Source organism: Canis aureus, chromosome 15, assembly GCF_053574225.1.
Source record: "Canis aureus isolate CA01 chromosome 15, VMU_Caureus_v.1.0, whole genome shotgun sequence".
In the NCBI taxonomy this organism is placed as follows: domain Eukaryota; kingdom Metazoa; phylum Chordata; class Mammalia; order Carnivora; family Canidae; genus Canis; species Canis aureus.
In genome coordinates, this window is record NC_135625.1 from 21,553,545 (window position 1) to 21,579,725 (window position 26,181).

General features: G+C 35.5%; 1 protein-coding gene and 1 long non-coding RNA gene across 42 annotated transcripts in view; one reads left to right on the plus strand and one right to left on the minus strand.

Annotated features, from left to right (window-relative positions):
- The window catches only part of SORBS2 (sorbin and SH3 domain containing 2), a 216,621-nt gene that overhangs the window by 75,928 nt on the left and 114,512 nt on the right, over positions 1-26,181 (minus strand). For 15 of the 41 annotated variants that reach the window (XM_077848776.1, XM_077848790.1, XM_077848786.1 and 12 more), the window contains exons 1-6: positions 21,711-21,760; positions 16,634-16,726; positions 10,618-10,644; positions 10,252-10,376; positions 8,824-9,465; positions 5-40 (exon numbers count right to left, since the gene is read on the minus strand). In XM_077848776.1, the coding sequence (XP_077704902.1) occupies positions 5-40; positions 8,824-9,465; positions 10,252-10,376; positions 10,618-10,644; positions 16,634-16,726; positions 21,711-21,720 (933 nt within the window). In that variant the 5' untranslated portion in view covers positions 21,721-21,760. Of the gene's footprint in view, positions 1-4; positions 41-2,765; positions 2,853-8,823; positions 9,466-10,251; positions 10,377-10,617; positions 10,645-16,633; positions 16,727-21,710; positions 21,761-26,181 lie in introns of those variants that run through there. The other 26 variants (XM_077848788.1, XM_077848781.1, XM_077848780.1 and 23 more) reach the window with 12 other exon arrangements.
- LOC144284352 (uncharacterized) lies at positions 5,960-24,958 on the plus strand. Its single transcript, XR_013352702.1, has 3 exons — positions 5,960-6,100; positions 8,069-8,147; positions 23,001-24,958. It is a non-coding gene; the product is annotated as an uncharacterized LOC144284352 (long non-coding RNA).

Here is a 26,181-nt window from a genome sequence, read left to right on the forward strand (position 1 = left end):
TTACCTCCAGCACATTGGCAGTTAAGTTCTGGTTTCCAGGCTGAGTTTGAGGGAAAAATAAAAGAGATATAAATTATCCAGTTAATAAAAACATCTCTTTTTGCAATGTGCCAGAGAAGGCTTTATTCAGCTTTAACATCAGCTGTATGTGCAAGCCCTTAAGGAAGACATTCAAAGGATTAGGTGCCAGGACACAGTATAGAACAAGCATGAAAACATGAAGAAAATGAATCCAATAAGTGTTTTTGGAAATAAGACCAGTTTTCACACGGCACTGCATTGTAATTTTGAGTGGGAGCTTTGAGAGTATTGGCGTAATGGAGTTATTCTCTCAGAAGTTTTGTGTTTTGTATCCACGACAGCAAAATAATATCAGGTTGTCTATTGGTTAGAGAATTCACTTCCCTTCAACAGAAAAAACTCTTATTGCAGATTTCTCCTTACCACCTCCCCCCACCCGGAAATTGTCCCTAAGATATAAAACAGGTTGCCTCATTTTTTTTTTTTTCCCTGACTTAAAAGTCTAAGGAATGATGAATAAAAACAATTGGGTGGAAAGAGAATTTTGTTTCCTTTCCACTCAATGACTCTCTTTTTAAAAAAATTTCACTATAAGATACTAAGAGAATTGAACTTTAAAATATCCGAGCAGTGCAAAATAGAGGTACCTGTGGGTGAAAATGAAGTGGACACAAAAACCAGCCCCTGATGATGATTAGAAGTTGTCCTAGTTGGTTAGAGCTGCTGCTGGTTTTAAGTCTTAGGTAAAGGAGAAAGAAACTGGAGAAATGAAAGGTTTAATACCTCCAAGGCTATATAACCTAAGAGGCTAAACATGGTGGTGGTGGTGGGGAGGATGGTCTGTGAAAGGAAGAGAGTGGATGGCCCATTACAGGGTTTGTAAGTGTCCCTTCTGACTACTCTGAGGTCTAGCGACACAGTCAAATATGATGATAAGCATCAGCCTCATCATGAGTAAATGAAACTCTAAAGCAAAATTTTTTTCTTGACTCTTTCCTTCCCCTGTCAGAAGAAAGGTTTTTTTGAGTGTTGATGTGGAGCCAGTTGTAAGACAGATAGCCAGAAGTATTATGGGGCATTAATACAAAGATAGGGAATAAATTAAAGAAGACTGTATACATTTAGAAATCTTGCCTGTTAAAGGTTTAAATGGTACTAATTGGTGTTCTTGACCAGCCATCATTTTAATAACAGTTGATGTCACAGTGGCTATTGATCTCAAAAAAGGTCATAATTAATTTTTTTTCTCAGACTTTTAATTGGATTTAAAAAATCAAATATATCTCTTTCTTTTAGTCATATAAACCTTAAAAAATCTGAGGAAAAACTATTGATTCTCCTGAGGAAAAATACACAAATTCATATATACATAAAATTCTCGATAAATGTAAGGGGTTCGTGGATACTGGAAAGCACATTCTTAATCTAACAAGTTAAGAAATTCCAACCCTAAAAAAACAAAACAAAAAAAAAAAAACAAAAAAAAAACCAAATTCCAACCCTGGATAAAAAGACAGATTTCCTTATTTTATTTTTATTTAATAAGATTTTTGTTGTTGTTTAAACACACTTATTTTAAAGGTGATACTTTTTTTTTTACTGTATACAGTTTTAAAATCTCTAGAATTAACTGACAGAAATTTTCAAGTTAGCCAGAACTTAAAATTTTCTAGTAGGAAGATATCCATGTTATTAGTAAATTTTTATAATAAGGTAAGTAAAACTGTATTATTGTGAAGTAAAACTATAATGTTATAAAAGTACAGTAATTATAGCTTAAAATGTTAGAATCTTGCTAGAGGTCCAAATGCAATTCAGTATAAAGCTATCTTGGGTGAGGATAGTGTCTGTAGAATTTCTCATAATAATGCAGTTTCACTAAGGTGTTTTCCATATAACATCCAGTCTCTTTAGTTTTGCTTATGCTAAGTGAAAACTTTGTTAGATAATAGATAAATCCTGCCAAAGGATTTGAGTTATATGCTCAAAAGAGTTTTTTCTCTTCAAAATTAAAAGGAAAATCTAAAGATTGTAACCCTCACTGGACTGGTTTCCCTACTGTATGTACCCTTTTAGAGTTGATACATGTCAAACACTAAAGCCTACTCTCTCTAGAGCCACCATTGTCATGGGTAATGTGATGAATTTATTTGTATAGCATTATGTGTAGGAATGGTTTTTACCCATTCATTTGTTCTTCCAAGAGAGTGCAGAACTATTTCATTTTTTGAACTTTTTTCACTATCTCCTGATATATTCACAATTTTAAGTCTTAACGTATGGGTATGTAACAGATGAAATAACTGTTGGTGAGTCATACCACACTTAAATTGCTTTAGATAAAACTAAGACATCAAGTCTGTAGGCTACCTACACAAAAGCAAAAGCTGTGAAATATTCTGTCGTAAAGATGTAAATTATGTCTTAGACTAGTTTTTTATCCCGATCTTATTAATGAAATTCTCTCTTAGACACAGCAGGAGAGAAAACCACATTATACGTGTTTCTCTGGGGAAAATGTGGTAAGAGAGTAGGAAGAAGAGCCTGCAAAGGCAAGAGGAAGTATGTTGTTCACCTGGATCACTTAGCATAGGAAAAATAGCTTAAAACAAGAGTAATTTTTTTTTCCTACTGAATTTTATGGCAGACAGAGAGAGAACTACAGAAAATCATCTTAGTTGTTTTTTGTCTCCATCTTTCAAGACATGTAACGTTCAGGTGTTTGACAATAGGCCAAGACTTACCAACTTTTGTTCTTTTTCCCTTATCTCCAATTGTTGAGCTATGAGAGAGGAGGGAGCTAGAAACACCAGTTTGGTGCTGCCTGGTTCCTACAAAGAAAAGGCACTTAAATCCCAAGATACTTAACATCCTAAGAAAGAGCACTGGGTTATTCAAAATAGCACTGAATATCTTGGTCCAAATAAATTTGACCTGAAATGCTAAGGTGCAGCTGTTGATGAAAGAGACCGCTAACTCTAGGTTGGGCTCCTTGAGGAACTAAGGAACAAGGAGACTCAGGAAGGATGCGTTTGAGCAATGGAAAAGGTGAATTGGTGGTTTGTATGCCTTGCCAACTCAAGTGCCCACTCTGGGCTGGGAATGTACCCAGAATGTGCAGATAAGACCAGGCATTAGATAAGAGGGAATAGTGGGACCATGGTGGGGTGGAGAAGGTATGTTCCTCCTGACAGAAGCCAAATTAAAAATGAAATGAACTCAGGAGCAAGCAAACAAAACATATACACTATACTTGTAAGTCCTCTGTGGTACTCAGATGGAGATTATGATTTTGAATCATGGGAAGGTGTCATATTTTAAGAACGGTGCCAGAAGATGGGGTTCAAGAGTCAGGTTATATCAGAAAAGAGACACAGTGGAAGTTGCTGGTTGAGCTGTGGATCTGGAGTTAAACTGGGGCAGATCCTGTAACCTCAGCTTCCTCACCTGTAAAATATGGATATTAACTAAACCCTTCTCCTAAAACTAGTGAAAATTAGGTGTGGAAATGTAAGTATGCAGTACCGTATCTGGTGTGTTTTCATAGCTCTCAATAAATGAGTCATTTTTAAGAAATTGAAATGCTTGGAAGCCACAGGAACACTTTGCACAAAGCAAAGAGCAGGGTAAATAAACAAAAAATATGAAAGTTGTCATATAGAAAAGGGAGAGAATATCATCTCTTTTGCTCTGTGGGAAGAATATACAGAAGTTAAGGCAGATTATGACTTAATATTATAAGTACTTTCTCATAATTAGACTTGAGAATGGCTTGAGCCCTTGTCCATACCTAAGTGTATTGAAGAAGAGGCTCATGTTCATCGGTTTGGAGGTGCTGTGGAGGAGATCCTTGGTGATTTCTAAATTCTTATCGGACTCCAAAACATGCCTTACTGTTCAATCATTCAAAAACCTCAAATGACATATGTTAGACATATGAAGAAATTGCCAAAGACCTGATCAACTAATAGCATAGCAGACCAATAAAGAAGTTGGGAAACTGGTTGGCTGGCCTGATGGCATATATGAGTGAGCTGGGCTGGTACTTACGGGATTGGTCTAGAAAACCTACTCTATATTCTACACCTTTCCTATCATTCCACACTGCTGACATTTGTTCATGACTCTGCCTTCCTTAATTTATATATCTTGATCCCATGGAGCAAAAGATATGACTTTTCTCCTTTTTCTACGTGACAGTCAGACTAATTTTCCTCTGAGTCTGCACCATATGGGCAGCAGCAGCTGTGAAAGTAAGGCTTTGGCAAATGATTGATTACGTTATTTCATAATAGAAGGGTCCAGTTTATCTTCCTGAAGCAAAGGACACAGCATTCACAAATGCCAGGGAAAATATTTAGGGTGTAGCTTTTGCTGTCTTTTCAAAGCTTCTGGCTTAGACCTTCACTTATCTGACATTGAAGAACAATGTGACATTTTTAGCAACAGGATATCTGTTCCCACAGTAACAGAAGGGTAACACATCTCATTTTGTATTCTCTGTATTCTCTCTATTTGTAACTTTGTAAGAAGATGAAAACATATGAAGTTTATAAAGCAATATGTTAAATTATCAAATACGGAGGGGATCAAAATGCCTGAAAGTAGGTTGCTGTTTTCTTCTTAAACCAACTTTAATGAAAACAACAACAACAACAAAATGTAAATGAAACTTGTACAACACCTAAGTTTCCTTTTCCCTTCTTAGTATAGAGAGTTTTTGTTTCGTGGGTCTGCTAATTTCTTGGGAGGCTAATTCTTTATTATAGAACCTATATTGAGCTGATTCATAGAGTGTAGCTTACAGCTCTTGGCATTTAATGAGAGTTCTTGCCAGAATGTGGAATGTAAGTATTTAAAATGAAAAGGTCACCATCGTAAGAGGCCATTACATGGAAAATGAGACTTAAAAATGATGTATATCAGCATAGGCAAGATACGGAAGCAACATGGATCAGCAGATGAATGGATAAAGAAAATGTGGTGTATGCATACAGTGGAGTGTTATCCAGTGTTAAGAAAGAAAGAAATCTTGTCACATGAGACATAAACGAACCTTAGGGACATTAGGCTTGGTGAAATAAGCTAGTCACAGAAGGACAAATATTGCATGATTCCACTCACATAAGGTATCTAAGATAGTCAAATTCAGAGAAGCAGGGAGTAGAGTGCTGGTTGCCAGGGGCAGTGGTGTGGCTGGGAATATGGGTTGCTGTTCAACAGGTAAAAAGTTTCATTCATGCCAGATGAACCAGATGAATAAGTTCTGGAGATCTGCTTTGTGGCTATAGTTAACGATACGGTATTGCACACTTTAAAATTTGTTAAAAGGGTAGATCTCATGTTAAAAACTCTTGCTACCAAAAAAAAAAAAAAAGTAAAAATTGCAACAATGTTATGCCACTTTTTGATAAAGTGCTATGAGAGACAACACAGTGTCACTTTGGAACAGAGTGCAGGGCAGATGACATAAACTTTAATCCACTCATAAAAAATGCATTTTTGAAAACAATGTATTTCTTTCTCCCAATCAGATGCAGAGTTTGAAAAAGGGATATTATTTTATTTATTTATTTTTAAAGATATTACTTCTTATTTTAGAGAGAGAGAATATGTGTGTGTGTGTGGGGGGGGAGTGGGTAAGAGTGGGGAGCAGAGGTAGAGGGAGAGAGAGAATTTCAAGGAGATTCCTTGAGATCTCGGGCTCAGTCTCATGAACCTGAGCTGAAACCAACAGTAGGATGTTAAAAACCAACTAAGCCACCCAGGTACCCCAGAAAGGATATTATTTAAAAAAAAAAAAAACAAGAACTACTACATGTTGAGGGATTACTATGTAGCAGGCACTATGCCAAACTCCTTATATACAGTATCTTACTCAAACCTCACTGCAGTGCTATGAGAGGAATGCTTCTATTATTCCCATTTTACAGATGAAGGACTGAGACTCAGAGTCGGGGAATCACCGGATGAAAGGGTTTACAATAATCACACCTTGAAAGGATGTCTCTCCAATTGCTCTTCTAGTGTCTCTTAAGCCCACTCCAAGAAAGTCTCTGTACCCACTACTAAGTCAAGGGTAAGTAAGCAGGACTCAGTGTACACTTGCCCTATCAGCAGTATTTTCTCGGTTAAACATCCCTTCTCCATATAATTTCCTCACTAGGCTTTTAGGATACCACATGTTCCTGGATTTCCTTCTCCCTTAGGGAATGCTCCTTTTTATCTCCTTTCCTGGTTTCTCCTCTTACTATGGGGATGCTCTTAGACTCAGTCCTTGGGCCTCCTGTTTTCTCTGTACTCATGCTCTGGTGATCTCATTCAGTCTCTTGCCTACAAAAACCATCTGTATGCCTTATATGATGGCTTATATCTCCAACCTAGACCTTTCACCTAAATGCCAGACTCCTATATTGGACTTTATACTCGGCCTCTCCATGTGGCTATCTAATAGACGTCTCAAACTTACCATGTCCCAAAGGGAACCTCCAATCTTTCTTCAAACCGTTCTACCCACAATGATCCAGTTTCTATGGACAAAGGATGGCAAACAGCAACTTCTCAGTTGCAAAGACCCAAACCCTTAGGGTCAACCTCAACTCTTTTCTTTCATGTCCCATATGCAGCCAGTTAGGAAGTCCTCTTTCCTCTGTTTTCAAAATACATCCAGACTCTCATTTCTCACCACCTCCACTGCTTCCACCCTGCTCCAAGGCACCCTCATTCCTCATTTAAATGGTTGCAAAAGCCACCTGACTGGCTTGCGCATTCTCCTTCTTGCCCTACTGTATTCTCAATTAAGCTGCCAGAATGATTCAATTAGATGAGGGGTCAAATAAAAATTGTGGTAGCTAAAGATCTTTCAATGACTCTCATTTTTATTGAGAATAAAAGTTGAAATACTGCAATGGCTTGCAGGAATTGCTGTCATTTGGTCTCTGTTACCTCTGACTTCACCTCTGCTTACTCTATGCCTCATTTTCTTCCTCTTCTTTCCACTGGATTCCTTGCTGGTCCCTGAGCAGCCCCAGCATACTTCAGCTTTAAAACCTTAGCACCAGATGAGCTCTCTCACAGGACTGAGTTTCCCCTTCAAAGCCATTTTGTCTTCTCAATGAGGATTCTTTGACTACCCTAAATAACATGAACTCTGCTCCCCAGATCCCTGCTTAGCATTGCTTAGTTATTTATAATCTCCCTCTGATGTATATAATCTACTTATTTCAGTTTTTATTAATATTTTTCCCTCCCTGGAAAGATTTTAATTATCAATGGTTTCAAATACAGCTCTGTGACTAGGACAGACTTGACACATAGTAGATGCCCAATAAATAATTGTTGAATGAAAAAAAAGTATGAGGATCTCGAATCTTAATTTGTAGATCATGCTGATCCTCTGGGGATTATGTGATGAAACCAACTATTCTGGTCAGTATGGATAGGGACAAGATCTATGGAAAAAGAAAGTTATCAAACTTAAATTTCAAGCATAATAAAACCATTTAGAAGAACCAAACTATGTTAGATGAGTAAATGGAGTTGTTAATGTGGTGGTGTTTGCTATGACTTCTATCCTGCTTGGTGGAGGCGCATGTTCTGGGACACAACAGACACTGGCAGATCCCTGTTTGCAGATCCCTGATTTTGCTTCCCTGACACTGGCAGATCCCTGTTTGCAGATCCCTGATTTTGCTTCCCACCTCATGGGATTGTGGAAGTTATTAATAAATATAAATAAGTTGTAACAGTGCCTGCATATAATAAACTCTTAGTATTTGCTAGTTGCTATTCTTGTTATCTTGTTTATCATATTTCCTAGGGGCTTTCAAAAGATATTATCTTAACTCAAAGAAATTTCTCTAACAAATTAATTTTACCTATCATAATTAGCTGATGGAGATATTTTAGAGAGGTATGAAAATACCCATTTGTTTTTTTAATCATCTAAGCTTAAGTTTTCTGCTTTACAGATGGGGAAGGGATGGATTTGAACTGAAATCTGTTTATCCTTAAAGTTTATGCTCTTGACATTACACTGTTTTTGCAGAAACCAAGAACAGAAACACACTTCACTTCTAAATGATGAAAAAACGTCAGCAGAATGACACTATGAGGGCATTTTGCAGGTAGGAAAATAAACATTTACTTTCTAACAGTCTGAGTATTAAAGATCAATGAATATGCTTTCTGAAATAAATCTCAAGAGGCAGAAATCGATCAAGATTCGGTGAAAATTAATATTGAGCTACAAAGGAATAAATGCTGGTTGAATTAAGATACATGTTTCCTGCCAAAGTGAATTATAATTGCTAATTATTTCAAGACTTTATACATATAAATAAAGTAAATCTAGGTACTCAAAGGTCTGGCATAAAAAATATTTCTTTAAAACTTAAAAGTACTTTGAGCACTGAAGTGGTTTGCAAAGTCTTAAGCAATAATCAATCCATCACTGACTTCTAATAAATTCTTAGAAGGAATAAATTTTATAACATGGTTTCTGGATAAAAGATCTGTGTGTATACATATATACATATATATATATGTGTGCGTGTGTATACATATATACATATAAATGCACATTTATATATATATATTACTATTTCTTGATTAAAAGGTACTTAGAAATTTCTTGATGAATTTAGTAGGATTTTAAATAGGAAGATGAGGAAGATGGTTTCTTTCTCCTTTCCCTTCCTGCTGGGAGACTAACAAAGCATTAGGTTATAGAAGAAGCCCAAACCAAAGGAGTTAGGGTCTCTACTGAACACCTGTAACAAGAGATTGGAAAGTGTAATGTACCACCCGGCAGTCTGAGGACTGAGAGGCCGCAGCAACTGCAGATTTTTGTCTCTCTTGCTGAAGAGGTATCTTTGTAGTCTCTGGAGAAAGCTCAGGTAGCTGTTTGTGGCTTTTAGGATCGTGTCCTGAAACGGGAGTTATCTGAATGGAAAGAGATGCTGTGTGTATCTCAGGCACTGGGTTAGGGGGCGGTGAGCAAGGCCTTTTGGGGAATGATGATACTTCCACAGATTGGGAAAACTGTGGAGTATTAAAGTGGACATTACTTCCTACATCCTGGTTATGGATTAGTTTCAATGTAGAAATCCTTCGAGTCTGAGAATCTTGCATGTAGTCCTCTTGTAGAAATGGGGTGCTGATATCAGCATTTTGTAGGGGACCAGTGCTGGCAGCTGCTGGTAGCGGATTAGTGATTTTTTGTGTATATGATACCGTTGTGTTAGATTCTTCAGAATATACAATTGTCTGGTTGGACTCATCATTAGAATACATAGTTCCCTCAAGAGGTTTTCTGTTAGTAAAGTACTTTGTACAGAAGGGAGTTTGTGTGTTAGTTACTAGTTGGTTTAAAATGTCACCCTTTGTGTGATTGGTTATCAAGGAGCTACAAAAGCTCTCTTTTCTGGGTGGTGGAAAGGGTGCCTGGATTGCCAAAAACATCCGGAGAGAGAAATAATGTTGAAGAAAAAACAGAGAGAAAGTCAAAGTTAGTCATTATAGAAACCAGTGTCAACTTTACCCTTAAAGTAAAGCAACGTCATACCTTCTTCTTATTCTACACATTTTGTTGGCTGATTAAATGATCATTTTTATTCCTAGAATGCATTTTAATTTATTATCAATATTGCTCTCTGGGAGAAAATAGTTTTTATAGAGAATACATTACGGAGTTTTTTTCCACCTATACTCTGGAAAATTACGTTAAAAATGAACATATGTTCTCTTGGCATATTTTTAGACTTTGAGGTATAGGTACTGTATGTTTAGTCACATTGCTTTAATAACAGTTTTCATGTTTGGGGCACAATTTTACTATCTCTCCAGAGTCCTTTTAGTTAATATAATACACAGTTGCATAACTCATGTGTATTGAATAAATACTGTGTTGCTGACCTCATAACTTCAAAATCCAAAGCATCAGCTACCAGCTTTTTAAGAATTAGAAAATATTGTAAACATTATGTTAGAAAGTGATCTACTTTTATGAACTGAATCAGAAAAAAAAATTCCATAAAGCCTGTTTTGAGTTTAAAACTTGTCTTCTATGTTGTAAATAAAGTTTGGCAAAGAATACAAATACAAGAGCAAAACATATTAAAGATAAAACATGTATCTAAATATTTATATGGAACTCAAGAAGAGAATCTACAGCAGCAGTCTAATAGGATGCTTTAAAATAACACAGTAGACAAGAGTGTGCAAGATTACCTGAGTTGGTGATTTTTTTTCTTGTAAATTTGGTCGAACGCTTCTAAAACCTTTTGCTGCAAGAGAGGAATATGTAGCATCTCCGTTCAGTGTCTCTTGATTTCGATCATTGTAAGATCTCCAAGCTTTTATTAAGGGAAAACAAATTGGATACAAAAATATCTACATTCACTTTTAACATATTTTTGGGTAAAATTTATTTTTATTTCCAAAATTGAAGATTTCTTTTTTAGAAATTAAATTTAGTTTAATAGACGTAACTGTATATGCAATTGAAGTTTACTGTGAGGTCAACAATATGACTATGGATATGTTAAGAAATACTCACAACAAATGTAATGATTATTCAGAATAGCTTTTCTGTACCTGAGTCTGGTGACTGAGAATCACGCCCTAAAAGAAAAAGAAATGTTGAAATTAATACTAAGGTAAAAGAAATGAACAACCCAGTAAAGACTATTTGGCAAAAAAAAACCCACACTCACTTTTTTTTTTTGCAAACATTATCTCATTTCTAAAACTCTTAAGTAAGTCAAATCTACTAAATGGAAGGGTTGTGCATTTAGTTTTATTTCAATGACAGTATCATTCATTAAGTATAATATGTAATTAAGAACATATAACAACAACAAAAAAAAGAACATATAACAAATACTGATTTTTTCCTTCAATAATATTGCAACCATGCAATTCTATTTTATTATTGCCTAAGCTGGATATATGAATTTTAAAATATCAAACCGTTTGTTTGATTTTAAAATGGTTTGTAAGCAAACTAAAAAAACAAAAAAAAACAAAAAACAAACCCCAAAACTAAAATGGTTTGTAAGCAATGACTGCTTCTCCAAAGCATTAAATTAACACCATATACTTAGCTTTCAGTGCCCTGGTGTTACTAACCATACTCAATTCCTGTGTTAGGGGGCGATTGATTTTTTGTAGTTTGCATTTCATTTTTATACTTTAAGAAAGTGTATGTGTTTCTACCACATTATGTGATATTTTTCAAATCATTCTCTAAACTTTGAATTTTCCTCTTATTGCCATTTTAAAGTCATTGTGTATTCAAATATGAGAGAGCCCTTATAATATATTCCATTGTCTTGCAGTAAGCTGTGGAAAATGAGTTTCAGTATTAACAAATTGCTTTTGATAATGCAGCTGGAAAGTGAGTGGCTCAATGACATATTTACTGTCGGTTTTATTCAAATTATACATTCAAGAATCTTCTGTAACTTATGCACTCTTGAGGTAATCGTCTTGTATTGCTTGGCTCTTTCATACCACATGGTCAACTTCCTATAGAATCAGAAAGTCTGAACTTTAGAAATGACCTTATGGGTCATCCAGCCTGATCTGTCCAATCCTGGACTCTTTCCCCAGGCTCCCCGAGACTGTTATTAAAATGTTGTATTTCAATGCCTAATAGAACATGAATGTTATATGTAAAAGGGACTCTTCATTTTCTTTCTAACGCTTATGGGATATTTTGAAATCTAAACACATGAATTTGGAGTGATAAAAATGAGTTGAGAAATGAGAGTTTGATTTTTAGATAAAATATTTGATATTCTTTCCAAACCAAGGGAAGAAAAAGAAATATGAATTAGCACAGAGTACATTACTGTATCTCCAGGTCAGGGGAGTTAGAGAAGACTAACAAATCTTCACCCTTTATAATAATTGCTAATTCAGGACAGAATTTATCGCCAATGAATTCAATATAGGTACCGCAAAGTAAAAAATAACTTTCAAGAGTCATAGGCAAAATGCTTGAAATTTTCGATCACTTAAATAATGATGAGGATTCCATAAAGACAGCAAACAGGGTAGCGATACGGACCAGAACAATCATTAGAATTCTGCTTTGGGGCACCCAGGGAGAGAGACGTAGTGACCACCTGTGTGTCATGGACAGTTTGTGGACAAGGAACAACTTTGGGAACTTGAGGGAAGCAGCAGGAATAATTATTATTTATATCATAATTAGTTGCCTAATAATAAGGAGTTCATTTCACTTTTAGTCTGATAAAACTGGGCTCATAAAGAAGGTTGTGTGGGTATAGGCTGGGGATGGAGATGGTGGGAGCCAGGTGCTTGGAGGTACAAGGGTTGTAGACATGGTGAAGAGGAGGAGGTATAGATAGTGAGCAGATTTGAAGGACACTTGAAATAAACTTCCTCTAACTGATAGTTTGTAGAGAGGTACTTCTGTTTCTTCTCACAGGTGACCACATTGGAGATTATGGAATCTACAGTGGGATAAATATTAAGTGTGAGACTCAGAGGACAGTCACTCTGGATTCAACCAGGGGCTTATCTCTCTCTCTCTCTGTCCTGGGCCCAGGGATTTCCAAATGAAACTGCTTATTTCCTCTACTACAGGAAATACGAGGTATTCATTATGATGAGCTTTTAAAACTATACTTAAATACAAAAAATAAGGATGAAAGCTACTGCATGGTGGACACAGTTGTAGAATTATGAACAAGGGGATGGGAGAAAAATCACCATGGATTAAAACTTCAGGATGAATCCACATTTTAATGAATCTTATGGTAATGATTAAAGTCTACTCTTTAGCGGGTGGTCTCTTAAGAATAGTTAAGTGTACAACATTTGTTTCTTTAAAAAAGATCCAGTTATAGATACTGAACACATCCAGTCCTGATTTGCTATTTTATTATAATTCTTTGGAGGCATTGAAACATTGAAATATCAACACCATCCCACATGATTACTATTCACTGTAGACTTGCTTTTATTTAATTTCTGCCAAGAAAACTTAGGGAGGGAAGACAGGGTGGTTTGGAGCAGGTAACAGAAAGCATCCTGGAACCACGCCAAGTGAAGAGAATATCAGTTAAAAAAAAGGGGGTGCCTGGGTGGCTCAGTCAGTTGAGCATCTGCCTTTGGCATGGGTCCTGATCCTAGGGCTCTAGGATTGAGTCCTGCATTGGGCTCCCTACTCCCAGGAAGCCTGCCTCTTCCTCTGCCTTCCTTTCTGTCTTCTTTCATGAATAAATAAATAAAATCTTTTAAAAAATAAGGCCTGGCATGTAAATGATTTGGCAGATTCATGGCGAAATGGTTTTGCCCAGCATCTTGAATATGATTCATGATTATTTACTTGTGAAAAGTCTAGGGATCAGAGCCTTTAATTTCTAGCATTCTTTAGTTGATGGTCATTGCTTCTCTGAAAATTCAAGAACTGAGTAAATGGGGCAGATTTATCATTCTCTGGCTATTTTTCATGGGAATATAAATAGGGTCTGTGAGAATTAAGAACCATAACCCACTCTTTGCTGGTACAATGAACATTCCTCATGTCCAGGCAGAAGGTGGTGGACACCTGTCACAGAAGTTGGTAAGGCATTCGTGGCTCACTTTGGGGATTGGGCTGGATGCCCTGAAAGGTCATTTCTGATTTTATGATTCCAACATAATGAATTTTAGGTAGCCGTGTTTGTGGTACCTGTTTCATCATAATTTTTACCCTGAGGTTTTATTTAAATTCCTCATAACTGGTATGCAATGTTAAACATTATGAACTACACTTTTCTTGAAAACTATGATTTTAATTCTTAGAGCTTCTTTCTTTAGAGAGCTCAAATGCTTTGCAAGAACTAATTAAACATATTAATTCAAGTAGACTAATTGAATGCCTACTGTGTTTCTAAGTATTGTGATAAGCCTTATTTATTATTTTCTTCATTTACTCTTATTTAATTAGGACAAATCCTTGTGAGTTTAGGAAATGATTAAGTTCTCAGAGATGTAGGAAAATGAAACACAAATTCTTTTTTTCAAAGATTATTTTTTAAAGATTTTATTTATTTATTCGTGAGAAACACAGAGACAGAGAGGCAGAGACACAGGCAGAGGGAGAAGCATGCTCCCCATGGGGAGCCTGATGCTAGACTTGATTCCAGGACCCTGTGATCACGACCTGAGCTGAAGGCAGATGTTCAACCACTGAGCCACTGAGGCATTCTGCCCTACTCTCCACCCCCCCCGCCCACCTTTTTTTTAAGAAAGGAAACTGGAGATACAAACAGATGAAATTTCCTAAAGGTATGAATAAAACACACATGTGTTGGCTGGACCCAGTCTCTTAGCACAGTGGACCTGTTACCATAGCATACTGCCAAGGGTTGTCTTAGACTGCCAAGCATTTTGGTAAAAATAAAATAGTCAACATAGTCATCACTGTGGTTCTAGCTTTGGTTGAAAACATCAGTGTGTGCTCTGAATTATCCATTGGGATTTTACTTTTAAAGGTAAACAAAGACACACTGATTTAAGGGATAAAGAGTTGATGAGTAGTAGCTCAAATTGACTCTATGACCTAGGGGGGATGGAGGGAAGCTTGGAATCCTTTGTGGAGGTAGTCTTTTACATAAAGTTTGTTTTATTTTAATAATATCAAATGTAGTAAATATTTACTAATCTCCTTTTGACTCACAAAGAGACACTGTGTGAAATAAGTTTTTATGAAGGCTACCATATCATGTAAGAGGCCTAAAGAGAGGCTGAGTTCTTTCTTCAAAATGTAAATAAATCTTCATTGAAAAATGGTTCATATCTTATGTGTCTAATGAATGCTAAAGAGATCCATTTTTAATGTAACCACAAACAAAGTTCAGGGGACTTCATTCTATAGAAATCTTACTCCTAGTGACATGACAGTTTAAATGGTCCAGAACTATTACATACTTTTATTACTGAAGATTAATTCATATTCCTGAAGTATTAAATCTTTTCTATTATTTTGATTCTGAAGCATTAACATTTTTCTGCTAAGTTGAGTGATATGAAACTGATATTCTAGTTTTGACCTTCCAGAATGCAATCTTTATTTCAATCCACTATTAATTCCTTCATGGTTACTTCTGTAAATCATAACAACTTGGCATTGTTGAAGTAGTGCCACATTCCCTAGGTGGCCCCCTCAGATGGTCCACATCTGAAGAGCTTTACTTGGTTGAAATGTTAATGATATTTGTGATTAGGCATCCCAATTACCTGCTGGTCCTGATCAATTTATTTGTTTGTTTTCTAATTTCCCTTCATTCCCATTTCCCTCAGGTACTCAATATAAACACATTTGGGTTTTTCTAACATTTTCCCATGCTCATACACACATAAACAAACGTGTACAAATACATATATAGATATTTTTCTTAACCAAAATGAGGTTGTACTATATACATTGCAATGCAATTTGTGTTTTTAAAAATGTAATATATTATGGAACCACCTGGACTGGTATTTAAACTTGTACATGGAAATCCATTTGTAAACTGGAGGTGGTGCTGGCTAAGAGTAGGAATTCTACACATGAAAGTGTTTTTTTCCTCAACATGGCTGGGTAGTTTAGGATCAAATGGCTTTAGCCAAGGACATTCTCAGTTATTAATTAACTACTAAATGTATGTGTGTAAAAGACACTGATATGCACAGTGTGAATTAAAATGATTTAAACACTCCATCTCTCTCCAACTTCTCCCAAACCCACAAACATTATAAAAAAAAAAAAACAAGGAACCCCAACTCAGCAACCCATAATCAAACCAACTAACCAGTCAGCCGACCAAACAACTAGACACAGGAAGGTATGGGCATTTCTCAGGGCCTCCAGACATGGGGGTTGCTGGGTTCACTTTGATCCTCTATAGCAGTAGCCCCTTGTACAGATTGTACCCACAGGTCTAGGTCATAAAGAGACACACCTCAGTAGGTGCCGAAATATCACACTCTCAATTAGCTTTCTACAGATATATGTATTTGTGGGTACGTGGTAATCTTACCTGGACCAAGACATTTAAAAATATATATTAGAAGGGCCTTTGCTGATTGGATTAAAGGAAGTTTTAAGATCTTTACCAAACTAATATTCTTTCATATTGTTTCCAACCTTTGGTGAAGAAGTGAATTAATCATAATCCACTTACCTGTAAATCCCTGCCCCTCTGTGTTCCCACTCCCCAACAGTTTTTAAATAAAAAAAACTAAAGCACCTGTGAGTTATCTTAACTAAACATTACATTACTTTAGTTCATGAGAAAAAAAAAAGCTTAGTTATTAACACTTGCAGTTGTTACTCAACACATTTTTGGCAGGTGACGGTTGTTTTTAATTAGATTTTTAAAACTTTTTTTTTTTTTAACAAGCTATCAGTTTCCTTTGGCTTTTTATTTTTAGAACAAAAACAGTCAGAAGGGATAGGAGCTATTCTTGAGACAAGAAAAATAAGAACTAGTAGGGCTTTAGGAAGGTATTTACTGCTACTTTCATCATCCAAACGAGATAATTCTGGAAAGAGAGAAAGGTCAGATAAAGCCATTCGATTGTGACATTCTGTGAGTTAGCGATATTATACCTGCAGCCAATAGGTTTGGAGAACTTTGAACTCTCTTCACAGATGTTAATGTAACAGACATGGCAGCACGTTTGCGAGCACACCCACCGCTATCTGAAAGCAAAAAAATGATATAGCAGAGGCCACAGCAAAGGAGAAAGCACATGCACTATCATGCATTTTAAGTGGAATGTGCCAGACATCCATGAGGAAGATGAACAGTCAGGATTAGTAACCATGGAATACACTGGAAAATTTCACACCCACCCCAAACTAAAACAGACAAAACAAAACAAAAAAAACCAGGGGTCTGTCTTAGAAACAGACGCCATTGCTTTAGTAAAAACACAGATTTTATACTTAATATTTTATGGGTTTCCTTTAAAGAAAACAGAAGCATACAACTCAACTTTGTTTATGCCATTTAAGTTCAATTACTGTTAAATTTATAAGCAGTGTGAAGAGCGCTTAGGGTCAGGGACAACTGATCTTTCAGTATTGGGAGCAATGGTATACCACACTTTGTATTCATCATTTAGGTTTTACTGTATTTTAGCTATTTATGATTCCTAAAGGTAGCTGGAATCACTTCTTGAAGTAAAAGTTATTAACTGATACAAGCATGGTATGATAAATAGGATTCATAAAGAAACAGATGTCATTACAGAAATTCTCTGTCCTTTCATAGTTCTTATTGTTATGGAAATAATTAGCCTATTTGGAATCAAAGGCAACATTGATATATACAGTATTGAAATGACCAATATTTAAAAGATTAAATTGTTTTTATACTTTTGAACAATAGGTTGATGAGGATCCATATACTTACACTTCATGGACATTGCAATGTGAAATAAAGTACGTGAAAATGCATCAGTTATTTTAATGGGATATGAGAAGTTTAGAGTAGCAAGACTTCTAAAATTGGAAGGTTCATGTTCTATTTACAAACAGATTCCAATTTCGTTCCTACATTCCTTTGTATATGGAATGTGCAATAAATAGTTTTGCTCATTCTCCTGGAATGAAAACAACTGAAATTGGAATCTTTTTGAAAGTTATAACTAGGAAAACAAATAATATAACCACCAATATGATAACATAATCATTATATATTGCCACATGCTATTCTCATTATTCCCCCTTTTTCTTTATTTCTTAAAGAAAAGTATCCAGTTTGTTTACTGGAAGTGAGGGGATTTAAGAGTGCTTGGAAGGGAGAAGAAATGTGTGGGAAATATCAGAAAGGGAGACAGAACGTAAAGACTGCTAACTCTGGGAAACGAACTAGGGGTGGTAGAAGGGGAGGAGGGCGGGGGGTGGGAGTGAATGGGTGACGGGCACTGGGTGTTATTCTGTATGTTAGTAAATTGAACACCAATAAAAAATAAAAAAAAAAAAAAAAGAGTGCTTGGAACAATGACTTAATTATTGGTAAAATCACAAGCAGTAAGGTCAATAGAACTTAAAATTGGTAGAATGATTCTCATATCAAAATATAATTTCTTAAATACATGTTTAAAATTTCCTAATGCAGACAATAACTAATACAGAAAAATGATTTGAAGCAACATATGTGAAGTCAAATATCAAAGATCAAACACAGAAAGACAGGGATCCCTGGGTGGCGCAGCGGTTTGGCGCCTGCCTTTGGCCCAGGGCGCGATCCTGGAGACCTGGGATCGAATCCCACGTCGGGCTCCCTGCATGGAGCCTGCTTCTCCCTCTGCCTATGTCTCTGACTCTCTCTCTCTCTCTGTGTGTGACTATCATAAATAAATAAAAATTAAAAAAAAAAAAAACACAGAAAGACAAATGGTAGAAACATACAATACTAAAGATATCTTTCAAAGAAGCACCAATAGGATTTTAGCAAATTGAAAAAAAAAAGCTACAAGGAAGGAGTGTTTCAGATAAAATGGAGGTAATGTCAGGGAATACGTGGTGTATGTATAGCAGCTATCAATGGTCTAAAAGGACCACGTAGTCAAGGATGTTGAAAGTGGAAATGGACCTCTAAGAAATTTTATTTTCTAGTTCTTGGAACTCTGGACATCTGAAAACTAGCAGGAATGAGAAAGAAAAATTTCACAATGAGGAGGTTCAGAGTTACTGGTTAAATCCATCGTTCCAAAACGTGTGCCAAGACACCTCAGGCCCCATCAGAAAGTTCACAGGGCTTGGGGAAGACTTCTTCTGTTCTTGAGGAGAACACAGTGATGCCTCTCAGATGCTGCATGAACCACTAGCCTTAGTTCCCATTTTCAGCATAATCGTTTGTGCTGTTTTCCTTTAAATGTATCATATCTTTGAAAAGCTGGGTTTTGGTGATCACAGGGGCAAAGAGCAAATCCCCTCTGAAAATAATTTTGGACCAGTAAAAGAGAGTGGCGATGTATGCTCTAATTCCATGGTCTGAGAAGTTTTGTGTGTCTCCAACAGACACACTATCCTGTTAGTAAGTAACTGTGGTTATAAAGAATAAATTAAAATGATTGGCTTTTTTATTACAGTGTATTATTTTTTTAAATTGCTTCTCAGTTGGTAGAACATAAGTACTTATTAAGTTGTCTGCACCTACTACTTAATAAATAGAACTGTTAGGTATTTCTTTTGCCTTGAGAGTATGCCTAAAAATTACTAAGATATCTTGGCACAGCAAAACAAGAAAGGGTAGGAACCTCTGTGTCAAACAGTTTTTGTATTCTAAGCAGTTCTATGATCTACATAAAATGAATAGAGCATCAGTTTTTTATTAACAGTTTAACAAGGAGCTCACTTCGAAAAGTTGAGACATTTGTGAAATTGCTAAGAACAGAAAAATCTCTTAGATTTTCTACTTGTTGATACTTTCTGCTATTCCTTGAAGATATTTTCTTAAGATCTCAAAATGAGGATACTTTCTTGCACACTTTAGGTTATCCTAAAGAATCTTGATGCCACTCTCACCTTCAAGGTGGCATACTCTTGCACAGACCTGCAGGACTCCTGGGAGCTGCTTCTAATTTCTGGGAAGCACTCATGGGTAAATCACACACTATGAATTATTTGATGTCTTTCTCTCTGCCCTTTCTGGAATAGCTAAGATTTTCCTTAGAAGATAATGGCTCCCGAGTCCAAAGAGTGGAAATACTGCATGTTTTATAATTTCTATACATTGTTTAGATACTTCTGTATGAAAAAATGAATCACATTTCTTTGGCTCTTTTATAACATATTTGACCAATAATGGAAAGCTAATTTAAAAGAATCTCTTTTCAAAAAAATAAAAAAAATAAAAGAATCTCTTTTCAAAAACTTGACTGATGCATGGACATTGAAAGTAGTACTGTATCTCTTTAATGATTGATAGGTAGATGATGAAGAACAGTTTTATGTACAGATATTTAGGAATTAATCTCTCCTTCATTTTGTAGATATAGCAACAATGCTTTTTTCAACTTTCTATAGCAAGATTTATATCTATCTATCATCTATCTATCTATCTATCTATCTATCTATCTATATTTTTTAAAGTGGTGTGGTTTTATAGCAAAATTATAGTATTGCTTTGGAATTTTAAACAAAGAACTCCAGTCAATTCTAATCAACTTTGTATGCATATGTTTAATATATTTTATATGCACATATGTGTGTAAATTTACCCAGATAAGTAAAATAAATGCAAATTAGCATTCCATATAGAACTGAGCTCACTCCTTTTAAATGAGAGCATGCTTTAGAGAGTTACATTCATGTTGCTGGAGCATTCACTTGACTCAAGTACCCTGGAGACCTAAGCAAATGTATAAATTTTCTCTTTGTCTACTTTGCTATTAGGGATTGCATCCTATGACTAGGAAGGTTAATTACTGAATGCATTATAATGAATATGGCATATTTATAGTATAATCACATATTCTATTTGCTTTCTTCAATCCTTTTGCCTAAAAGTATTTCTCCTTTCATTTCCCGTGTCTACCTGCCACATCTCCAGTTGTCCAAATGCCTTTACTTGGTCCATTTCTAAGGTTGTCATTTCTCTTGATTTCTAAGCCTCCCTTATTTATTTTGACTATTTTAACTATCCTCATCTTGCCTCTTACTCTCCACATTTATACCTGCATCTTCAGGGGGGCAGCTAACCCATGATTCTCCAAGGTCATCCACTGCAAGTTTTTGCTAAAGTCAGCCACAGAATCATGGACAAAGACATGTCCATGTCTCTATACTTGATCTAGGGATTAGATATTGGTTCTCACCAATGATTGTTAATCCTTCCTTGGGGCATTTTGCTAACAACAAGAGATAGCAAAAAGGCGAACTGCATGATGTGAGAAATTATCTTGGACTACCCTTCCTCCTCTGCCACAGAGTAACTGGCTAAAACAACTTTCAGTGATCACTTGTAGATAGGAAATGCTATTTTTAGAACACAGGTTACAGAATTTCAGTGAGAAAGTTGTTTAACAGAGTTACCTGATAGTGAATATAACCATGTTGGAGGAGGGAAAGCTGAAAATGGAAGTTAAAATATTTCTACTATGGAAAAAAATTCATACGTACCCAGCATGTGTCACAAACCCTGTTACAATTAATCTGTATATAATAGAGTTTAGAGACCTCAATGTTGTTGAAGCTAGTTAGAGATACTGCTCTCATTCTAAAAATAAAATGCTTATGACTTTATGTATATTGTGTCTAGCTTAATTAATCTGATCTCATATAAAGCTTTGGCACTCTGTCTGCTAACATTGTTAACATAAAGTGTTTATAGAAAAGGGAATTTAAAATGTTTTCTGCTAGAGCAATTTGCCTATGAAATTAGCCTATTTTAAGTGAGCAATTTCAAGTGTATGCGTCAAGTGACATGCTCCCTTTTCCTAAGGCATATAGGAGTGAATTTAAAGATACGGTTATAGAAAAGGGGAGTAAAAGTAGATAGCAAAACAGAAAATTCTACCTTTGATAGATGTAAGATTGGAGCATAAAAACAAAGAAATCAAGTAATGAATTTAGATCAATCAGATCAGCAGAGTATTAAACTTAATGATTTGGGGCCAAGATGATTTTTAAAGAGCAAGGCTAAAGAGTTTTAAAACTAACAGAGACAGCGTACCTGTATTCATTTTGACCTTGGAGGGTTTGCTATTAAAGTCTTCAGTTTTCCTGTAGAAAAAAAATGATGCATTAATTTGTTCACTGTATGGGGAACAAAATATCCCGAAAGAGTGTTTTTGTTTTGTTTCTGGCGTACCTGTGAGTTAATGTCACATTATCCTTAGTCTTTTTTTTTTTTTCCAATATCCTTAGTCTTATTTGATGTCAGGATTTAAAAAGGTGGGCACAATTTCTAATTCTATTCAAGTTAAACTTGAGTTATTATTAGTTCTTGATCATAAACCAACTTTTTGTCCAATGGTGACCACTAACGGATGAGAATCGAGAGGAATTTTGTTAAGAATTAAATTTTTTTCACATTTGTACTAATAGTTTTTGTTTTCTAAGCCTGGAAGGGTCAATTGGTTGTTAAGTGTCTTCTTTTGGAAGGTACCCTGGTACTTTGAAGTCATTACCTTATACCTACAGTTTTTTATATTATTTAATTTTTTAAATTTGAGATCATGACCTTACACTATTCAGTTTATTACTGGGCCAATGTATCGAACATATATTTTGAGCAAAAGGTCAAGGTAGAGGAGATGCACCTATTTTTCCTTAAGACAGGAAACAAGTAATTACTACAAAATCCATTTCTGTTTCAGTATTAGATACTGTGGTTTTTCCCAACAAGTGTTTGATGAATAACAATTGAGATTAATTCATTAGAAATGGTTGGTGGAATGTTGCTTGCTGTAGAAAAAGTTTGAAGATTTTGTGTATTATTTTATATGTGCGGTGACTTTGTTCTTTCCTGGTATATTTGTCTTAGCCCATTTTTAGAGTTTCTTATTTATCCACACATTAAGACCAAAGAAGAAGGACATTCTGTCATAGGAAGCAATTCTTTTAAGAGTGAGAGCCCTAAAAAAAAAAAAAAAAAAAAAAAAAAAAAATTAATAATAATAATAATAATAATAATAATAATAATAATAATAAAATAAGAGTGAGAGCCCTGACAGGGATGTTTAACCTCTTTGCTGCCTTTGTTCCTGAGTAGAACCTGTTGTTAGATGAATATGAACTTCTCCAGCCCCACATGGTCAGTTTCCATGTACATTAGGACTCTAACATCCGATTATTTAAAATATTATGCATTGTGGTCAAGTGGGGGTAAGGTTGAAATTAAAAAAATCTGTCATGATCTGCCAAGAAAGACTTTTGATACAAATATTTTCCTCCAGTCTCTATAAAGAGCACCAAATGAGTTCCCTGACTTTCTTGTCCTTTTTGTCTTTTCCCTCTCCAGAACACACAGAAAAATGTGGCAGCTTGTGGAAGAACTCTACTTAGTAGCCCTAACATGGCCTGTGTTGAAGAAATGCCAGTGAAGTCAGGGGAGAAGGCTGTGGTCAGTGCAGGAGCCTTGAGAAAGCTCCATCAAACATATTTATTTTAATCTCTCGGTAGCAAAACTCTTAATATGTTAACCTTAAATGGATAAAATAAATGGAAAAGAAAAGCCTCAGGGGATGTCTGTGACCAAGTCTGAGGCAACTGCTAAAACAAGAAGGAATAAACAGTCTCCAGAAAATGAGGACTAGAAGAACATTTCCGGAATTCGACTCCTTTTCACTCCTTTTCAGAACACATTTTGTTTAAAACCATCCTAAGTTTTAAAACTGACTAAGGTCAGGTTTGCCTTGGAACAATACTGATCGTGATAGAAAACATCAAACAGAAGGAAGGTTAACTCTCCGTAATACAGAAGCTGCCAATACAAAATCATAATGTTTTTCTACCAAGCTAGAGGATGAATTGTCAACACTTGTTGTCTGAATTCAAATGCAGATATTTACAAAACATCTGCCACTCAAGAACAAAATAGGATTAACAGGAACAAAGAAAGGCGCCACAGATCCTTGAGCTTTTCATCTTTAAAGTGATGTATCCTGTTACTTATAAATGTAATTTGGGTGGTTTTTAAGCTTCTCATTGTTTTAGATGTCAAAATGTGAAATGACTAACTTCCTAATCAGGCAAGATATTTTCCAAGTTGTTAAAAGAAGAGCCTTGGTGATTGAGCTTTCCAGAAGAACCTGAAACTGAAAGGCTTCTTGGATGACCAATAAAAAAGCATGATTCTATTTCCATTATTTGTACGAAAGCCATTAGCAAATCCACAACTGAGAACTCTCTTTAGACAATTTAACTAAAGCAAATCTAATCTCTTTTGTTCTGTTCTGGAAAAGTGTCTTTAATTGTACTTACAGAACAAGCATAGATGATTCAGGAAAGCATCAAATTCCTAGAGTGTTTGCATGCTTCCTAGAAGAGACCGTATTTCAAGTATTCTCCTAAATTGGAATTGAACAAGGGCCAAGACAATGAAAACGGATGATAAAATGCAGACTACCTTCAATCTCAGCAAATAATCCACAGAGCAAAGAACTCTCTGTGCAGTAGTGTCAAAATGATTTTCAACAGGTGGTGTGGAGCTGTATTTACTTAAGTTCAGTTCTTGCTCAAGTCTTATTTAAAAAGCAACTTTCTACGTGTACTAATTTGTATATAGCGATCTATTTGTTTCTGTATGGGTTAGAGCAACCTTCATTCCCAATATGCATAGGGCAATACATTGTGTTTGTTGTTCATGCATGGGCAGAGACGTGACTTTGTGTCTGTAGCCTTTGGATTCTGCTTGAATTTCTTTTGATTATGTGACCTCTTATGGATCTGAACCATCTTTATTCCCAACAAGCATAGGACAACACAAATAGAGAAGTTTTGATTGTTCCTGTAGAGGCACCAACAGGATTCTGTGCTCCTAATCTTATAATTCTGCTTGAATCCTTTTGTTTATCAGGCATCCTATTTCTGAAGAGAAGCAGAGGCAAAATCCTTTCTTCAAGTTTGGCCAAGAATTCTGTGTACGTCATTTTATTTTTGTAGACTTGAATTCAAGCACCAAGACCATCTATAAAACTATGGAATGAAGTTTTAGCTCAGCTAACGTGAGAAGTTGCCCAAAAGATTCTCCATAGAATAATTTTAATCCAATAATTGCTAGGGTTCTTTTGCAATTGATCTGTTCACAGTTTATATATCATCTAGAAGAAAGGAAATAGTTTAAGTGGTAGGAAAACATTGAGGGATGTTAGACTTTTTAGAGACATAGTTTAGACACAAGAAAAAAATGATGTATGTTGAGGTTAGGCACCAGATTTTAACCTGAATTTACTTTGGAATGGATCAGGTGTACCATTCTTTCTGGATAAACTTACTGAGTGGTCAATGCATGTCTCTCTGTCTCTGTGTCTCCCTGACAGTGGTAGGATTAGACGTAGTCTTATGTGCCAAATGAATTTACTTTTCAGTTACAATCAAATGACCTATTTTAGGTTGATTACATTTATCTTTTTCATCTTTTCTGTCAATATGTTGTCTTGAAATTTTCACAGGAAATACCCCAAGTCGATTATTTTGTTCTTTATAGTCCCTGAATTTAGAAACACAAGAATACACCTCAACCTCTTTTCCGAATGGTTTCTCTGAATTGATAACAGGTATATGAAACTGACTCGGGACTCCTCAGGTGCTTCTGAGTGGGTGGAACATGTTGTAGTTAATAGTGAGGGCATGGTTTTCCACTCTCAGCCTTCACATAAGAACTCAAAATTCCTCCCAACATTCTCGAGCTAAAGGTGCCTGAAGATGGGTCCTTATTATTCAGGAACCAAATTATCCACAGTATTTATACATGAATGCTGGGGTCAGAATACTTTCAATATCATTTCTAGGAATAAAGATAAATCATTACCATGAATAGTGAAGAACAAAGAACATGAGGCCATTGATTATTTTTATAAGAATATACAAAAATTTTTTTAAACCAAATTTAATCAAAACACTCTTTCATACCAAATTTCCTGGTACCTGGAAAAACTTTCTGAAGAACAAAAGCATGTTTATCATGGAAATTAGTGATTTTCTTTTTGAGACTCTGCAAAGCTAGCGAGTCCAAATACTTAACAGATTTTTCCTAAAGACCATCTACTGGTTAAAAGAAGTCAATCACCGGTAAATAATTTTCTTTCTGAAGGTATTTCAAAGCCTCAAAGACTGTGACTCACTCTCTTATTTAATTATAAAAGAATGCTGATTCCTTTTCACATACAAAGTCATGTGATTTAATACTACCTAGTATCCTACATTCATGGTACCTTTAACTTTTATACTGAGGATGATTATAAGATATATGTAAATACTTACAGATTCTTTTTCTAAAACAAAGTCATTCGTTCAAAAGTACTAGAAAAATTCTACTGGCTTCTATTATGTAAATCAAAAGCCAAATGGGTTCCTAATAAAAAAAGAAAAGCAGATTCCTAATGGGGATCTGATGAATTAGGCACATTATCAAAGAGATGTGAGGTATTAATAGAATATTAACTTACAGATGAACTGAGTAGTGTTGGAAGGATAGATCA